The sequence below is a fragment of the Anoplophora glabripennis genome, unplaced genomic scaffold (assembly GCF_000390285.2).
Source record: "Anoplophora glabripennis isolate ALB-LARVAE unplaced genomic scaffold, Agla_2.0 scaffold1497, whole genome shotgun sequence".
Classification (NCBI taxonomy): domain Eukaryota; kingdom Metazoa; phylum Arthropoda; class Insecta; order Coleoptera; family Cerambycidae; genus Anoplophora; species Anoplophora glabripennis.
This window is the reverse complement of record NW_019417577.1, coordinates 20,973-40,352: the sequence shown is the minus strand read 5'-3', so window position 1 is coordinate 40,352 and position 19,380 is coordinate 20,973. Positions and strand designations below refer to the sequence as shown.

The 19,380-nt window shown below is 31.6% G+C and overlaps 1 protein-coding gene across 1 annotated transcript; it reads right to left on the bottom strand.

Moving 5' to 3' along the window:
• Nucleotides 1-231: 231 nt before the first annotated feature.
• LOC108916212 lies at nucleotides 232-18,373 on the bottom strand. The gene is made up of 12 exons (XM_018722420.2): nucleotides 18,068-18,373; nucleotides 17,757-18,007; nucleotides 16,327-16,668; nucleotides 15,366-16,269; nucleotides 14,073-14,248; nucleotides 11,538-11,768; nucleotides 10,814-11,480; nucleotides 10,529-10,767; nucleotides 7,282-7,737; nucleotides 2,563-2,787; nucleotides 2,122-2,508; nucleotides 232-408 (listed from the first exon to the last, which is right to left on the bottom strand). Exons 1-12 carry the CDS (start codon nucleotides 18,078-18,080, stop codon nucleotides 253-255), a joined length of 4,047 nt encoding a protein of 1,348 aa, XP_018577936.1. The 5' UTR covers nucleotides 18,081-18,373; the 3' UTR covers nucleotides 232-252.
• Nucleotides 18,374-19,380: the final 1,007 nt, after the last annotated feature.

Here is a 19,380-nt window from a genome sequence, read left to right as displayed (position 1 = left end):
TTGTATATAGCTTACTGACATTACTGGTACTATATTTTAATTTCCAGTTGATTTAAACTTAGTTAATTTTACCACACGGAAATCTCGTACCATTGACAACTTGTCAGTAGTGGGACTATTAAACTGAATTTACTGAAAATTTCATTAGAGATTCCTAAATAATATAGCCTATAAGACTAATAATTCTAAAAATATTTAATATTCCCAATACTTTAGGTAAAAAAAAACAAATCATTATATAATTTGTATGTATTAAACTTTTCCAGTAAATCTATAAAACCTTTTATAACTTTCATACATATCTTTGAATAACTCTGTTGAAGCACTCGATAAAGCTCTCATCAGAAATGCTATAGCATGTTGATCACAGATACTGAGCAGACTATAAACACAATTGTTTAAATGCATCTGTAACAAAAATAAACTATCATAACATATTATCTAATTGAATATTCAACGAAAAACTTTCAATATATTTGCTAGGTTAATTGGTTCCGGGATGCTAGCAAGCAAAAAATAAAAGCCCTTTTAAATTCATTGAAATATTTCAATATTTATGACAGGCAGCAAATTTAAACTATATTCTACGATTAAAAAAGATATTTTATTTAACATAAAATATGAAGAGATCATGACACGAAGTACAAAATTACATTTAGAAAATGGAAAAAATTCTGCAAGTTTCACATCAGCGGTCGGAGCAAAAGATAGTTCGAATGTATGCTAGAATTAAAAAAAAATGAACTAGAGTTAGCTCTGCATGGGTAATATTCAATCATTTTAAAACAAATTAGCAACTTGCCTTTCTGCTGGTATTATATATTTGGAATGTTTCATGTTAAGCGGATTACCGACCTGGACAAGAATTGCATGGGACGATCGCGATGTGTAAAGGCTCTAAAATGTTCGTCTAGTAAGAGGCTTTTAAACGCAGAGTGGTACTTTTCAAAAATCCAAAATGGTGGACCCAATATGGCAGCCGGAAGCTGGAGAAAACCCGAGTGTATGGCAAAAAAGGGTTGTGAAAAAAAAATTTGTAACCAATCAGGTAATTTTTTGCTCAAATTGTAGCTAAGGGACACCTCTTAATGGCTGGTGCGGTTGGATGAAAAAATCCAAAATGGTGGATCCAACATGGCGGTCAAAAAACTGATATGACTGAATTTTTAAAAATCAACCGATTTACACCAAACTTGGTACACGGGAGTTTTTGAGGTCGCTGATTACGAATCCGAGGTCAGATTTGCAAAATTCAAGATGGCGGATCCATGATGGCGGACAAAATTTTGGAAAATCGAACGATTACCACCAAATTTGGAATATGGGGATTTTTGGGGTCACTCATCATGTATCTTAGGTTGGATTTGCAAAATTTAAGATTGCAGATTCAATATGGCGAAAGATTTTATCCGCCATACTGGATTTGTCATTTTTTAACAACCTCCGAAGACTCCCCATATACCAGATTTGGTGGAAATCGGTTGATTTTCCGAAATTTCGTCCGCCATCATGTACCCGCCATCTTGAATTTTGCAAATCTGACCTCGGCTTCGTAATGAGCGACCTCAAAAAACCCCGTATACCAAGTTTGGCGTAAATCGGTAAATTTTTTAAAATTCAGTTACCAAATCGGTTTTTAGACGGCCGTGTTGGATCCGCCATTTTGGATTTTTTCATCCAACCATACTAGCTTTTAAGAGGTGTCCCTCAGCTACAATTTGAGCTAAAAAATGACCCGATTGGTTGTGAATTTTTTTTTCACAACCCTTTTTTGCCATACACTCAAGTTTTCTTCAGCTTCCGGCCGCCATATTGCGTCGGTCATTTTGGATTTTTGAAAAGTACCATTCTGTATTTGAAAGCCTCTTACTTGACGAACATTTTGAGCCCTTACATGTCTCGATCGTTCCACGCAATTTTTGTCCAGGTCAGTGATGCGCTTGATGTGTTATTTTTATGAGTAGATCGGACAAAACAATGTACAAAACGTTTTGATTTTAAAAAACCATCTTGATTTGATCAATTAACTGTTGTCTTTACTATAATTACACAGTGGACAGTCTTTTTTCTTGACATTCACAAATTAAAATTACAAAATACTTAAAATTTAAATTTACTTACTTTAACATTCGGATGCAAATTAATTTGTTCATAATGTTGTAATATATCAGCAATTAAATATACAGCAATTCTAGCCATATCTTTATGGTTTAACACCAAGCTCTTTGTTAATTTTTCAAGTTGATGGGAATCATCAGAGACCTCTTTGATCGCCGACCCTTCCAAATTTAAATTAGCATTACTTCTTTCACATAAATTTTTCAGTAATATGCGATATATCTGTGAAAAACAAGGCAATCTATCCATTATGAGGGGTTTTCTGTATTTAAGTAGAAACTCCAATTGAGTTATTGATAAACTAAAAATTGATTTATCTCCCCAACGATTGCCATACAATAATGTTATGCTTAATATAAGCATATCCGCCATTGGCCAAGTTAGAGGTAACTAAAATATAATTGAACAATTAAGAAGAAATTAAAAAATAAAATATATACTTACATGAACTGTCTGAATAATAGTTTTTTGCAGATTAAAAATGCATTTGTACAAATTTTCATAGAATAAAGAATTCTGTAGCAAAATGATGGATTTCTGTAATAATTTTTCTAAGATACTTTGAAAATTTTTTATTTTTGTAGGGTTTAAATCACATGACAGTATAGATTCCCAAATTGTTATATTTTTTGCAAATACTTCGTAATCTTTTTTAGCCACAGAATCTTCCTGAAAAAGACATTTGTAAATATTACTAATTAAAAGTTCAAGAATTAAAATATTTAATATTGCCACTAAAGGGCCCAAAATGTACTTCAATCATCCTTGATGACTCAGGGCATTGCGCGTTGTAAAGTTGTTACTGTTATAACACTAAGGTATAAGAATGAAATCCGACATGTTTGCCCGTCCATTTTTACTTATTATTATACAAAACTATATTGATACTATTTTTTAGGAGATCTCAAAAAAGGTTGCACATATATTTGCAATGTATATTTTTTCCAGAGCCTATACAGAGGCTTCATAAATGATAACAAGCCACGTGATCAGTAATTTTATTTGGAACAGTAATTTTATTTCCTTCATGTTTGCAATCAAATTTCGGTAAAATTAAAAATTATTAAACAATATCAAGATTACAATACTGGACTTCAATTCCAAGACCATTCTAAGGAGCTCATGGAGTATTCTTCGAAGGAAAGAGCAAACGATTTACTGAACTTCAATAAAATCCGGCTAAGGAGAATGACGGGACCAATAATGGGACACTGTCACTTTAGGAAACATCTACATAAGCTAAAGCTTTGCACGTAGTAGAATGACGCTCTTGGGAAGACCCTATTTAGGACCCAAGGAACTGAAAGAAGTGTCAGCAAGGAAGGTTTTGGACTTTGTCGAAAGGACAAAACAACTTGCTGAATAGGGCTAGTAGTGGGACGCACAATAGGGCTAATTAGGCCGCAGTGCCATGGGACTTATTAGGACCAACCACTAGAAAAGAAGAAGGAGAAGATTACGTTAAAACACAACATTCTGTTTCACCTCCTGTGAATGATGTTATTTGTCACAAGATTCTGTTCGACCAATTACTAATAGCATTGTCCAGAGCGTAAATGTAACGGTTTGTCATTGTTCATTGTAAACAAATCATTAATATTGGTGACATTCAGGTTTAGGTTGACTATCGGCCATGCAATATCGGTTGCCTAAGCTTAATGGTTATGTGGCTTGGAATCATTATGACGGCTCTGTAGATACAACCAAGTTTATTAATTTTTAATTACAAAATAATTTTTTTCTTCACAGTAATATCTTTTTAAATTTCAATTAGATACGAACATTAGATTATTTAAACTTCAAATGTTGTAACATTAAGAAAAAGGAACACACGTGGAGATACAACATACAGTTGTCTGTGCAGACATACAAAATAAATACTTGAAACAATGGAATCACCGCTATTAACGTGTAGTAAACAAGTGAAATGAAAACTGAGTGAGCCGAGTATGAGTGTTACAAGCCACATGTCCTGAACTCTAGTTCATCACTCATTTAGCTGTAGTATATCGAGTCACTACCTCGATATATCCATTATATCGAGGTCGTCATATCAGAAGGGCGTAAGAACCAAATCTAAAATTTTACAGGCATACGCCTTTCTGATATTATAGTTTTGCAAAATTGGTTCATAAATGCATTAGAATAATGTAAAATGCGTTAGAATAGAGTGTTGATGTTTATGAATATATACGCTCTTCTGATATATTAAGGGCTCACATATACCTGGGTAAATTGGGAAAATCGATTTTTCAAAAAGGTGCTCATTCGAAAGTACTGTCCTTCGAGTGTCTACCCTGAAAATTTCATAAAGAAATTCGCAGTAATGACGAAGTTATAGCGTTTCGTAACTGTCCTGGTAAGCAACGAATAACGGTCGGGCGCAGGTAGACGCGGCCTTTGTCATCTGTTTGGCTATAGTCTACGTCTACACTACACGATTAGGGTGTTCTCGCCCCTGTTGGATTCTACGTATTTATCGTCCTTTATACATATAGCAAGAGCATGTTCTGACAAGTTGGTAGGCCTTAGGTATGCGTACTTTGCGACGCTTACGTTACTGTCCAGTCGTTCGCTGTTTGTCGAGACGAACTGTTGTATTAAAATTGATCGCTGTTAGTGCGGAAGTATTACAAAAATGGAACGACGAAAGGGTTCGCGACAGGATCATCGGTCTGGGAAACTCAGAAAAGATGTGAAAAAGCAGAGGAAGCAACCATTAAATCAACATCAAGCGGAAAAAGAGGAAATGAGTACGAGTATAGCTGCGAAGAAATTGAAAAATAAACACGAGGTGTTTGTTCCTGAAGAGGAAACTATTGGGTACAGAATACTCAATTTTTTCACTGTTTTCAGTGCTATATCTGAATACGTAAAATGTAAACAGTGTAGTGGTGCCGTTAAATTCAAAACCGAAAGTACTCGGGGACTCGGGTTCAAAATTATGATAATATGCTCGTCGTGTGATCCTGTTTTGATTCCGGCTTCTCCGTTGATTGCGAGTGCTTACGAAATCAATAGACGATTCTTCTTTGCTCTAAGACTGTTAGGAATTGGTCTGAATGGTGCTCAAAAATTTTGCGGCATTATGGACTTGCCTCCTCCCGTGGCACAAGCGACGTACGACATAATAGTCCAAAATATTAGTACGGCTTCTTCTGCAGTTTTTGATTTGCTGAGAAAAAAAGCTATCAGTGAAGAGAGAGAAGCCATAAGAGATAATGGCATTGATGACGATAAGCAACTCACAGTATCTGGAGACGGAACGTGGAAGAAACGTGGATTCACGTCTTTATTGGGAGTAGCGACGCTTATTGGACTGTACACAAGCAAGGTTGTGGATATCATTGTAAAATGTTCCTGTTGTAAAGCTTGCGAATATTGGACATCAAAAGAAATCACCGCTGAGTATGAAGAATGGAAAGCAAGCCACGAAGAACAGTGCTCGGCGAATCATGAGGGGTCTGCCGGGAAGATGGAAGTAGACGGGATAAAAGAGATGTTTCAACGATCTATGCAGCGTTATGGTGTAATGTATACCAATTATATCGGAGATGGCGACTCAAAAACGTATAAAGGTATCGTCGACGCAAAACCATATGGAGAGTCGATACAAATAAATAAGAAAGAGTGCATTTGCCACGTACAGAAGCGGATGGGTACGCGACTTCGACAATGTGTGAAAAAAAATAAAGGCATTGGTGGTAGGAATAAACTGACTGGAAGAATGATTGATAAATTAACCATATACTATGGCTTAGCAATCCGCAGAAACTGTGATTCAGTAAAAAAAATGAAAGATGCCATATGGGCTACGTTCTACCATTATAGCTCTACGAACGAACAACCACAACACGAGAAATGTCCTTAGGGCTCAGATTCTTGGTGCTCATGGCAAAAGGCAAAGGCAGATAACAAATTGGATGACTACTCGCACGATTATACAGCACTTCCTGAAGTTGTTCTGACTGCAATCAAGCCTATTTATAACGACCTCAGTGACGATAATTTGTTGGAACGATGTGTTGGTGGATTCACACAGAACAATAACGAAAGTATAAATCACGTCATCTGGAAAATTGCGCCAAAAGAAGTGCACAGCGGCCTTAAAATTGTTGAAATTGCTGCAAATATCGGTGCATGTATCTTCAATGAGGGCGTGAGAAGTATATTGCAGATAATGCAAATATTGGACGTCAAGACAGGGAGAAACGCACATTGTTGGGCTGAATCTGTAGATACGCAACGCATTCGGTTTGCCGAGCGCTCTGCGACAAGGGCGTCAAAAGAAGCAAGAACGAGGTTGACACAGCAAAAAAAAGATTTAATGGAAGCATCAACGTCTAGAGAAGATCCGTCATATGGCCCAGGAATCGATGATTTCATGTAAGTTTAAAAATAAACCAGTTATTCCATTGTAAAGTGGAAGCAAAACTTTAAACGCGTTTTACTCGAAACAGTATTTTCAAAATCGGTACCAGAAATATCTCCGCAACTACTGAACCGATCGGGATCAAATTTTTCAAAGTTATGCTTCACACAATAATCTAGTACTTAACGAGCCCTTTTTTCGATATTTTACATAGTTTTTTTTTCTTCTTATAATTACTCAACAATTTTAAGGCGAAAAACCGCCAATTTTATGCAAATGACTGCCATGACCCGAAAAAATTGAATTCGCAAATTCCGGCTCGATAAGTACTAGTTCTGTCTATCTACTTTGAGAAAATAATTTTTTTTTTTTTTTCAGATAAGAAATGGCGGAGGCACGTCTGGTACCGCGAACGCTCTCGAAAAAAACACACCCCGGAAAACGACTGCAATTTTTTTACCATTCAAAATTTTCGAACCCAATTTTCACACAATTTATAATAAATGCCATACTTCAAAATGTTTATTATGGTTTTTTAAAAAAAATGCAGTTTTATACACGAAAAAAAATCTTAAACATGACCCTACTTCTAGGTGCTCAGCTATATGTGAGCCCTTAAGCGAATTGATTAAATGAGGTCATACGCCCTAAAAACCCAAAACCGACTATAATGGCTCTTACGACCTTCTGATATGAGGCCCTCGATATGGTTAACCAAGGTGCTAAAGTCCCAAAACAGGCCCGTGTTATTACGAGTGAAACAATTTGTAAAAAAAATACGAAATACCTACTGTAAGATTTAATAAATCCGTGGTAATTATCATGAATTCTTCATTGGAAGCTTGCCCAAAAATAAGTTTGGCCATCTGTGGAAGCTTGTCGGTTCTAGAATAGATCCAGTCTTTTTCTTTATACACGTTCCACATTTTCAGGAAAAACTCATCGCCTATTGTAGGTTGCATTTTAACTTTGTTTTCTAGAACTATAATAAGCAAAGTAAAATTACTCTCCGGGTACTCCGTGTCTTTTAAAGCAAGATCCACGTACGAATTCAAAGATGTTAACAACTTTGACAGTTTTTCTTCTTCATTATTAAATAAAAAATGTTTGAGTGACAAACAGTAACCATCTATTAAAATAGCCATCGGTTTGTTTTGCAATACTATGTCGAGAATTTTGTCACATATGATGGATTTGTATTTTTCAACTACATTCTTGATATTCTTGGATATTTTAAGTTTCTTTATCTAAAAGATTAAAATAACTTTCACACAAAAATTTACTTTACAAATTACGTATAAACTGAGAAGGACAATTATAATTAACAAAAATAATATAATAATAGTTTGTAATTCTATAGGGTGTAACTTTAGGTGGGGGTCAGTTTTTTAGGGTTAATAGTATGTGTTCTAAACATGAATCTGAAATTATTAGAGTTATAATTAGTTTTTTTTTAAACGCACTTTAATTCTTGTGTATGAGTAAACCAGGGCACCCAGAATTTGCGAATTAATGCTCTATCAACATGCCAGTTGTTTTTAAATCAATCTACACTGTGGGAACTGACAAGGAAAATAATTTGGTAAAACGATTGCATTTGTATAACTTAGTAAGATGTTATTTTAAAGTGAACATATTTTTCTTGATATCACTGTGATCGAAGTGCTGAACATTAAAAACAAAACAGTCTATTGTTTCTAAAATAAATTGAAAAATTCTAATTGTTTTATTAAATATTAACTAATATTAGTACAGAGATATGTTACTAATTGTAAATATATATTTTTAATCAACTGATAGACAACAAAACTAATTAAAACTAATTTAGAGAAAACAGATTGATTCAATATTACGACGTGTTACTTTAAAGTCACCATATTTTTTTGATGTCAATGTGGAAGAAGTGCCGAACGCTAAAAAAACGCTGTTCTGTTGCGGCATGCCTTTGAATACAAATAAGAGAATTATAATTAGAATAAAAAATTAGGAAGCAGAAATTTTAAACACTGTAGAGAATCTTGGGTCCAGTACTCGAAAATTTAAAGTGTTATGTTACAAAAATCGTGAGTAAACAAATTGTTTATTTATTTTTGTGTATTTCATTTATCATTATTGGTTACTGCTTGAGTTTTCAGCTAGGTTACTTGTTAAATACGGTTTCATAGCTTTATCTTATTGAAAAGAATTAAACTTTAATTTTTGTGGGATGATAGGGCTCCTAGCGAACACTCACTCAGCAAAAGTAATGTGTCAAAGAGCAGTACCTCATGGTGAGTGCTGCAGAAATTTGCCTTTTAATAACCTTTCCTTTAAATATAAGATTTGACAACAATGCACAGCCCAGTTCCCAATTGTGCATACTCTGTGACTAAAGTACGCCGTAGTTTGAAGTTACACTAGCTTGTCCTGTGTAAGAAAATTAGGAAAAAAAAAGATAAAAAACCTAAGTTTTCATGACAGAATTTAAAAAAATAATACTTTATTTTGTATATGTTTCTAAAGGTGAAAGGAAGCCTCCGTAAAAATATGACCCCCACTCAAAGTTACACCCTGTATATTAAGGACTGTGTATAAAATAGGGTCAAATCAAATGGATCAAATTAAATAAATTTAGATCAAGTTACTTTAATACAATTTTGCTTTCTTAAAGAGTTGCAAAAATATATTTTTTTTATTCCTTTTTTTACAACAGTGTTTACAATTAAAACTAGCTTACATTTAGTCAAATGTCAGCGTCTAATGAATAAAGGCAAAATGTTCTAGTGTGTCCTGAAATTCATTCAACAAAATTAGGTCACAGATTCTTAAGACAAATTTAGGGGACCCGTATTTTTTATTTTTGCCAAGTGGCCCCCTCTTTCGCAGTAACAGCCCCCTGAAGTCTGCCCCTAAGAATAATCTTTTTTTTATATCTCAGAACCTTGTTCTACGAGAATCACTAAATTTGGTACACATGTGGAATCTGACGGTGTTAATTTTTCGTGGGCCGCCTTGTCTTTGGAACCAAAAAAATTTGATCACATATTTAAATTTCTTTAAAATTATCAGTCCACTAGAAAGCCATTAAATTTAGAAACTTTTTGTCTCTTTATACTTTTTTCGTAAAACGCAATGTTTTCGAGAAAAATGTCAAAATGTGATCGAATTCATATTGTGATTCGCCATTTTCCTCAAAAACATTGCGTTTTACGAAACAAACATCAAGAGACAAAAAAGTTTCTAAATTCAATGGCTTTCTAGCTAACAATTTTAAAAAAAATCAAATTTGCAACCAAATTTTTCTGGCTACAAAGACAAGGGGGCCCACGAAATGGTGTCTTAAGGGGGTTTCTCGCCAAAAAGCGTAGCACTGTGAGATTCCACATGTCATAAAACCCCATGTACCAAATTTAGTGATTCTCGTACAACAGGGTTTTGAGATATAAAAAATACTTCTTAGGGGCAGATTTCAGGGGGCCGTAACTCCGAAAGAGGGGGCCCAGTTGGCAAAAAGAAAAAATACGGGTCCTCTAAATTTGTCTTAAGAATCTATTTTGTTGCATGAATTTCGGGACACCCTGTATATTGTAAAAACTGTAAAACAAAGACACAGATTTAGGAAACGAATGAAGTTTATTAGACTCAAATATCTAAAAATAGAAAATTGATCCTTTCGGAACAATCCATTTTAGTAACATGCAGCAACTATATATTTTTATCCTAAGTAATGTCACATAAAACACCTGCGCAAAAAATAGCAGGGCCGTCTTTTAAAAAATGGAATAAACAAATTTTCTGTGACTTTTTAAGAAAACAAAATTGTATTGAGGCAACTTGAAAGCTAAATTGGTTCAATTTCATTCAAGAAAATTGGATCGCAAATGATTATAACCCAATCACATGACCATATATGTATATGTGAATGTTAAATATTAATTTAAAAAAAACAATTTTTTGTTATACTTAATTAAAAAATTTAAATTAAATAAAAATGTATTAAAAAGATTGGCAGTTTTAAAGTTAGGAAAAAACAAATTAAAGGGAAAATCTTTGTCTTACCTTATTTGCTATATTCACCATTATGATACAGCAACGCATATATACTGGTGTCAATAGCTTTTCCGTAAAATTTGAAATTATAGGTTCATATATACTAACGGAATATTCATCTTTAAATACATTTTCTGTAATAATATAAAAAATACATTCCCACTGACCATAATTTTGTACAATATCATTGCACAAGTCCTCGATTGTAAACAAATTTTCGATTTTAAATTTGCCGTGTTGAAGGATACCTAAAATGTAAGTTAAAACCTTTGTTTTTGAATAAAACATATTTACCTATAATGAGTTTCTCACAAGCTATTTGTAATTTTTTATAATTTCCTCTTTTAAATTCAGAGGATAAATCCATATGTAAGGCACAAAAATATACCAGACAAAGTTTCTGTACAGTTTCGGAACAAAATATTACAGGAAACTTTTCCAAAATTTCAAAAAATTGAAGTACTTTCTCTTCATTAATATTCCATTCCACTTCATAGTTCTGATTTAAACTATATAAAGATTTAACAGATTCGATAATTTCCTTGGGTTCCTGTGTTAAAAAATTATCTTCAGTAAACACCGAAGATATTCTAATACTAACGGCTTTCTTAAAACTATCGCTAGTCACTTTATCTTTTCGTCTCGTTAACAATTTATTTATTTTGGTAATAATGACATAATTCACTGCTGTTATCAGAAACGAAGAACTCGTAATATGTGGCTTATTGCGAATAGCTCCGAGTGTGTCTGTATCACAAACCACTTTCTCTGCTATAAACAGAGCATAAGATGGCTCCATTTTAGATAACAAATTGTTTATAACAAATTTATCTTCCAAAATATTTTTCCACATAATATCAATATTTCCAGTTATACTCTTTATAACATTTTGAACTATGTCTTCATTAACCGATTTTTCAGATAGCAGCATCGCTCGTAACTTCTGAATATATAACTTTTCCTACAAATATAAGTGAAATTAATAGATACATTATTTTTAGAAAACGATTTCTCTTACCAATAACTGTTTACAGGCAATTTCGCCGAAATTTGTAATTCTCTCTGATATTAAACACCACTGCTTCACCGTCAAGTAAGAATGTAAATATGTTATGTTGCATGCAGCAAAATTATTATCAATTGATTTGTTTAGCTCAACTTCATTATTGATCGAATAATATTCCAGAGACATGTAAACCTCAGCCCAATTATAAGAAATGTTTAGGAACGATCTCATAAGTTTCTGATTCTAAAAACAATACTGAAATTAAATATTAACTGTTGGCAACATTTTTTTTTGGCAACGGAAGATTTTTAATAAATTAATATTACACTAAAATAAAATTATTAAATATTAATTTTAGATTTTAATTTTAAAGAAAACTGTAATGATGTATATACCAGGGTGGATCTGTCGAAATATCCCACTTCTTGGATGTAAGAGAGGGCAAGCAAATTTTTGCTGGAATACTTTCAGTACAACTCACATAATAAAAGTGTAGGGATCTACAATCTGGACGAGGTCCGGAACATTTTCAAAATTGCAAAAATGTTTAAAAAATTTAAAAAGTACCTATTTTATCTGAGTTTTTTACTTATATCTTGGAACCTATGCATTTTGGAAGAATATTGAAGAGGAAAAAAGTTTTAGAATTGAATTTTGCACAATATACTGTAAGTTAAAAATGTTTATTACCGATGTTGCAAAATAGTACTAATTGATGAAAAAATGGTAAAATAATAGTCTTTTGGATATTTTTTTTTAAATATTTTAATTGCTCTGAAGGCATTCTAATTTTAGTAATAAAAAAAACTTAGATTATAACAAACAACACAACAAATTTCATTAAAAATCGGTTCCATAGTTTTCGCAAAATAATTTTAAAAAATTTTTTTCAAATTTTCAGTGTTGCACAGCCTCAAATAAAGCATCTAGACACTTGAAAATTTTTTCACATAGAAAAAACCGCTCAACCTTTCAAATGGTTTTTGAAAAATTGACATCGGTTGATTAGGACGGCCACAGTAAATTTTAAGTTAACACTCTTTTTTTTATTTTTAAACAATTAGATTACATCTACCAATTTGCAATTTAGGTTTTTTCAAAACTTATAATTTTAAAGTAATCGGAAAGACGCTTCTTTAAAAAAAAGTTAAATTCTATTTACTCATATTGGTTCTCAAGATATAAGCGATCAAGTTTATCGGCATTTACCGTTAATTTATAAACAACTTAGCAATAATCTTTGATCCAGTGGCATCATTTTTCCGAGTTCTAAGCTAGAAAAATTTTCATATCCATGTTATCTGCAACATAGATAAATCATCGGAAAAGTTGTCGCTCACATGCGTGAAAAGTCACTTAAAACACGAAAAGTGGGGGAGGGGGGCTTTCGCTCCGAGACTGAATTGGGAGGTTCAAAATGCGAAGATACGAAAAAAATTGCATTATCTCGGCTACTAATGGACCAATTTCAATCTTTTTTTTTTAATCCGATGTCTCGCGAGCCAAGGAATTCGAATATCGTAATGCCAACTCTCTAATTTGGACATATTTTGTTATAAACAAAGTTTATTATTTATGCATTAAATATATTGTATATTTTACCCTATGCTATTGCATTATTTAAATGAAAAAAATTTGTTTATGTATTATTTACTTATAATTATTACAATTATTTAAATATATTTTTTTTAATTGGAAATACATTTTTTTGTTAAATACAGATAAAATTTAAGAAAAAATAGTACTTTAAAATTATAATTTTTGAAAAAAACTAACTTGCGAATTGATAAATGTAATCTAATTGTTTAAAAATAAAGTGTTAACTTTAAAAATTTACTGTGGCCGTCAACTGATTTCAATTATTCAAAAACCATTTGAAAGGTTGTGCGGTCTTTTCTATGTGAAAAAATTTTCAAGTATCTAGATGCTTTATTTGAGGCTATGCAACATTCTGAAAATTCGAAAAATTTTTTTCAAAAACTTATTTTGCGAAAACTATCACACCGATTTTAATGAAAGTTGGTGTGTTGTCTTATTATACTCTAAAGGTTTTTTTAACAGAATTAGAATGCCCCCAGAGCAATTAAAATATTTTAAAAATATTATCCAAAAACATGATTATTTTGCCTTTTTTCATCAATTATTGCTATTTTGCAAAATCGGTAATAAATTTAAACATTTTTAACTTACAGCATATTGTACAAAATTCAATTCTAAAACTTTTTGCCCTCTTCAATATTCTTCCAAAATGCATAGGTTCCAAGATATAAGTAAAAAACTCAGATAAAATATGTATTTTTTAAAAATTTTTAAACATTTTTGCAATTTTGAAAATGTTCCAGACTTCGCCCAGATCTAGGGATCTACACTTTTATTATGTGAGTTGTACTGAAGGTAATAAAGAAAAAATTTGTCCCCTCTCACATCCACCTCAAAACAGATCCGCCCTGGTCTAGTAGAGCTATAGTTGTTGTTGCCCTACACATCTGTAAAGTGCTAATCGGTCTAAGATTTGCTCAAATATATATTTTTTAGATCAGTACTCACATGCTCTCTATTTAACAAAATCATTCCAAATTGTTGTAAAATATTTCTCAATTCTTCTAATTCCTTTAGTAACTTTTCAATCACAGTAGTACCAACACTATGTTCTGTTATTCGAATACTACATAGAAAAGTACTTATTAGGACACTCATAATTTCCATGAAGTTTTCCATATGATCTGAAATTCACATTAATTATAAACTTACGAAGGCTTAAAACCACTATTATAATGTGTGCCATACTGAAAAAGGAGATAATATATCTGAGACAAAGGCTTCTACAAATTTTAAAGTTTAATAAACAGATGGAATGTTTAGAAAGATGTAATTATAAACAGTCGATTAACCATTTTAAAATTACACAAATTTATCTTCATATCTTTAATAACTTTTGAGATGCCCTGTACTTTTGTTGAAAATGGGATAGAGGTACGAGGCATATCCACAAAGAGTACTCAATTTTTTAAAAATCAGAACAGCACTATATTTATGAAAAATTTACATATTTAGAAGAGATCAAACAATATTTTTCAACGTCAATGCACTTTGTAAGCAGAAGGATGAGCTTTCTGATAACCTCATCAAAAAATCTCCCACCGCCTCTCAGGCACTCTGAACCTCAGCCTCAGTAGACAACCTTATACACCGTCAGAGAAAAGAATCAGAAGGTGCCAGGTCAAGGCTAATGCTATGAGCGGGACGGTTGATGATCTTCCAACCAAATAAATCCAACAGTTGCTGTGTGGAGACGGGCATTGCCATGCAACAAGCACACTCTCTTCATTAACATTTCCCTTCTTTTGTTCTGTAGCGCTCTCCATAGTGTTTTCAAGGTTTCACAGTACCATACAACTTTTTTCCCCTTGGGTCAAAAAGTCAATTAGGAGAATCCCTTTACGGTCCCAGAATATAGTTGTCATGATTTTTTGGGCTGAAACAACGGTTTTGGATACGATTCATCACACCAGCCACATAAAGTTTTGATTTCTGAAAAGGCACCTGTCCCTTTGCAAGAATAAACCGGACTACTCTTCTCACCTCACAGCCGGCAAGATTCGGAATAGCCGTACTCATTTCAAGACGCCACTACAACAACAGTTCTCAACTGACTGAGACAAATGAGCGTCCGTTTTGCTCCCAACACCTTGGCCTTGCAGTGTTGCCAACTTTGTCGAAAACAAAAACCAGATAGCATCAGTCTCGGTATTCTTACTTTATGGATATGCCTCGTATATGTGCCATTTTTTTTATTAACAGTTACAACAAAAATATTACCTAGAATTTCTATTAACTTACCATTTTTATCAATATCATTCAAAATCTGATGTAACTGGTGCAATAAAGTTTTAAAAACATTAATAATTTGCCAACTTGCCAAATTGCAAATACATCTACTAAATTGCTGTAAAATTTTCTCTGTGAAAATATGATCGGTTTTGATATTTTCTCCTTCCATGATAACTTCTTCACTATCTATTTCTCCATTAAATTTGTATACCTCTTCTAGGATTTTCCTTTGTCCGTTAAAATAGTTATTTAATGTATGAACCATTTTGGAAATAAAATGTTCAATTCGACGCAATTTTGAATAAATATCAAAAATATTTATATTAAATATTTCATAGTATTCGCTATGTTTATGTTTATCCGAAATCATTGTATAAATAATAATGTCATCAGTTATAGGTTCAATCGACAAAGGATCAATAGCAATAGACTTCAGAAAAATCTTGTAAGAAGTAGTCGATGGTGTATTAAAGTAAAGAAGCTGTTTCAATATATTTCTAATAAATTCAGTAAAAGTGACATCGTTTATTTTGATATTTAAATCATTCTTGTTTTCACTTAAAACTTCTAGTAAAACTAAGATAATTTCCTGTGATTTAATTAGAGACAGTTCTGATTTGGGTAAATCTAATTTGGTAGTCTTCGCTAAAATTAATTTGTCTTTTAGATTAAATCCAGTAATATGTACTAACAAAATTAAAAATTTATAAATAAGTTCAAAATCTTGATAGTATGCAGCACAAAATGCATGAAATATGATTTTATAAATCAACATTGCGTCTTGGTTTGTTTTGTAAGTATTCAGCATGTACTTTATTAAATACTTTGGAATTATCTTTTTCTCCAATTTTAGATCTTCAAAAAAATGATCAATAAAGATTTTGAAGGTCTTGTGGTTTCTATAAAATAAACACTGAAACAATAAATATATTAAATACAATATACTCTGTGACAAACTTATTTATATTACCTTTTGAACATATTTTGAAATATAATCAAATACTTCAACACATTCAAATTTCTTCAGACACTCAATGAAACTGGGTAATACGTTAATAAGGAAGTTTTTGTGAAATTTTTCATGGGCCAATATATGCTTATCAAACAGATCTAAATTCAAAAATCCTTTTAGATATTCGATACAATCTATGTTATGTAACAATGAAGAAATGAATTTGCAATAAATATCCACATTATATTTAAAATAATGCCGAAATGTGACATTATCTATCAATAACAGTATGGAATCTAAAATAAGTCTCTTAGTTGACATTTCAACCATATCCATTAACAATAATTTTTCTTGAATTAACTAAAAATGAATGGGATTACAAACATTATTTTACTATAGACTAGTCCAGGGATTGCCAAAGCATTGATCACGAACTAGTAGTAACTCATAAATCTATTTTAAATTGCCTGGTAGCACAGATATAGAAACTTATTACAATAAACGTTAGTTTTCCGTGATGCGAGGAATACTGCCCTTAGGGTATACTCTTCTATCACTTCTGTCAGTATATTCAAAATAGAAAGAATTTTTGAAAAAATATTCATTTTATTACACACTATTAGTTTGATACTTATATAGTGTTTTTATTATACTGCACATTCTTCTTGCTGAATGCTTTAAAATAGTAAATATGAAATGTTATCATTAAAATAATACTTTTTCAATGTACAAATTATTTTATATTTAAGTTTACCGCGAGAGAAGGTTAAGATATATTTACATTCTAGTACGTTTACAATTTGGTCATTTATGAATATTTCTTCAGGAAATAAGAGGTAAATAAATATTGTGTGATCAAGAAAAATATAAATTAATTTTATATATCACGGTTTTCTAGGTGTATTTGCTGAACCATTTACGATGATCCAGTTGGCAATCCATGCCTTTTTTTTTTAGAAATATTTGCATTATCAATTGATAAAATTTGAGATATAGAGGTTTAAATGGTGTTGATTACGGCCACATTTTTGAAAAGTGAAAAATCGCTTCTTTAAAAAAAACATAATAAACCATAAAATAATTGATTTCCTACTGGGCCCTCCTAATTTGTTCAGCAAGTACAACAAATCTACAATATACATATACATATATTTAACAGTTCTGGTTCTTAATGAGCCACATTGTATGTATCTTATTAAATAGGGCATCTCGAATTGCACAGGCCAAACCTTAGCAGTTAATACAAATCTTCAATGTAAGGAAAGTAAGAGTTAGGTTCAAAAATGATGTTTTTGTGATACAGTATGTTACAATTTCTGAAAATGGTCTTTTAAATATATTCAAAACGCTTAGATAATAAAATTTGCGTAAGTATTTAACTGTTCTCCTTTACAAGATTTTATAACCACAATGATTCATTGGGTGTTATTAAATTAACATTTACAAACCTCTATGATATTTATAAAATCTTCTCTATTAATGTCATTTTTATTTAGTTTGTTGAATTGAGTAGACCTGAGCCAATTATTTATACATTTCCAACATTCTTTGTAATCCTCATTTGAATGTTTAATTATCCACTTCAGTAAAAATACTTCTTTATATCCCACTGCCAGCTCTGGACATTTGTAGGCATTATCGGCTATTATTATTTTTTTGTCAAAAGACTCTCCAGTATCTTCTAAAAAAGTTTGTAATTCTGAAAAGGAAAAAGAGCTTATATTAAATTATTCAAATGTAACAATTAAAACACGCTTACCTTTTGAGATCATCTTAATGCTTTTTACAATGTTACATTTATTATGTATAACTTTAAAGTTCAACGTGTTTATTAAATTATGTTAAATATATGACCAGAAATTATATGTATATGCCCAGCAAATATGTAAATCTTAAAACAGTTAATTGTATGTCACTATTTATATTAGTTAAGACCAGTCTGTTGGACAGTGAATACCATTTACAAAATATGAGTTTATTAGTTTGATAGTTTGGATATGTGGTTTGGTTTTGGTTATTATTAGTTATTACCGGCTTAAAAAAACACATGGTACATGGCAGTCATGGCACCCTAGACCCTTGATCATGGAACAAAATATATAATAGTCATGAATTATTATTTTGTTACTAGTTTGTGCACAAACTAAAAAATTAAGCAAAGTAAGAAATAAGAATTTCGTTTTTAATGTAATCGGCACGCTATTCTTATTTTTCACTTTATAAAAATTACACTGTCACTATCGTGGAATTACAAAATAAAAACTTTTGTCTGGAATCTTTCACCTTTTAACACTGATGGATCGATGGACGATACTTAATATTTAATAATTAAGTGAATAATGAATTCAATACAAAAACAAAATCAGTTGATTGCACAATTTTGACAATGTAACCTAACCTTCTTTTAGTATTACTAGTATTAGATTATACCGATTAAATTATAAGATTGTATCTGGGGTCGCATAAAAACATTTCCAAAGTTTTTAATAAATAACACAGGGTTGGCCTTCATTTTCGTTGAATAAATGAAGTTTAATTTACAAAGATAGAACTTTTTCGTATAAGACTATTACAAATATCATCAGGAAGCTGTAGTTTAATTTCTATAGATTATATATGCCACACCCTGTACTTAAATATCTGTTTTTAGAGACAATAATTCAACTAAGGTGTTTTTATTTTGTCATAGCAACCTTTCATTATTATTACACAGAGTCCGGATTTTCAAATGAAGCATAAAATCGTTTGTAGAGCCTGTTGAAATAGCATCTGGATGTAAACATCTGAAAGCGTCTTGAATCAGATATTACAATAATAGGATGATATTCTATTCTGGATTACCTATAAACGAATAAAGACATCATACAAATCCGATCGTAACATAATATTCTCTTAGGGCAAATATTATGATACTTTTTTCAATATACATATATTTCATCTCTTTCATCTATTAAATAGATTACATATATCAATATTTTTAAAATTATACATGCCCACATTAATGAAGAATAGGAGAGATAGAGAGATTTTTAATAAATAATAACACAGCCCCACAGCAAAATAATTCAATGT

Coding starts and splice junctions, on each gene's coding strand:
- LOC108916212 (XM_018722420.2), bottom strand. Junction 2,788..7,281: donor CGGATTTATTAAATCTTACA/GTAGGTATTTCG, acceptor TGTCTTTTTCAG/GAAGATTCTGTGGCTAAAAA. Junction 409..2,121: donor ATTTGCATCCGAATGTTAAA/GTAAGTAAATTT, acceptor TTTTTGTTACAG/ATGCATTTAAACAATTGTGT.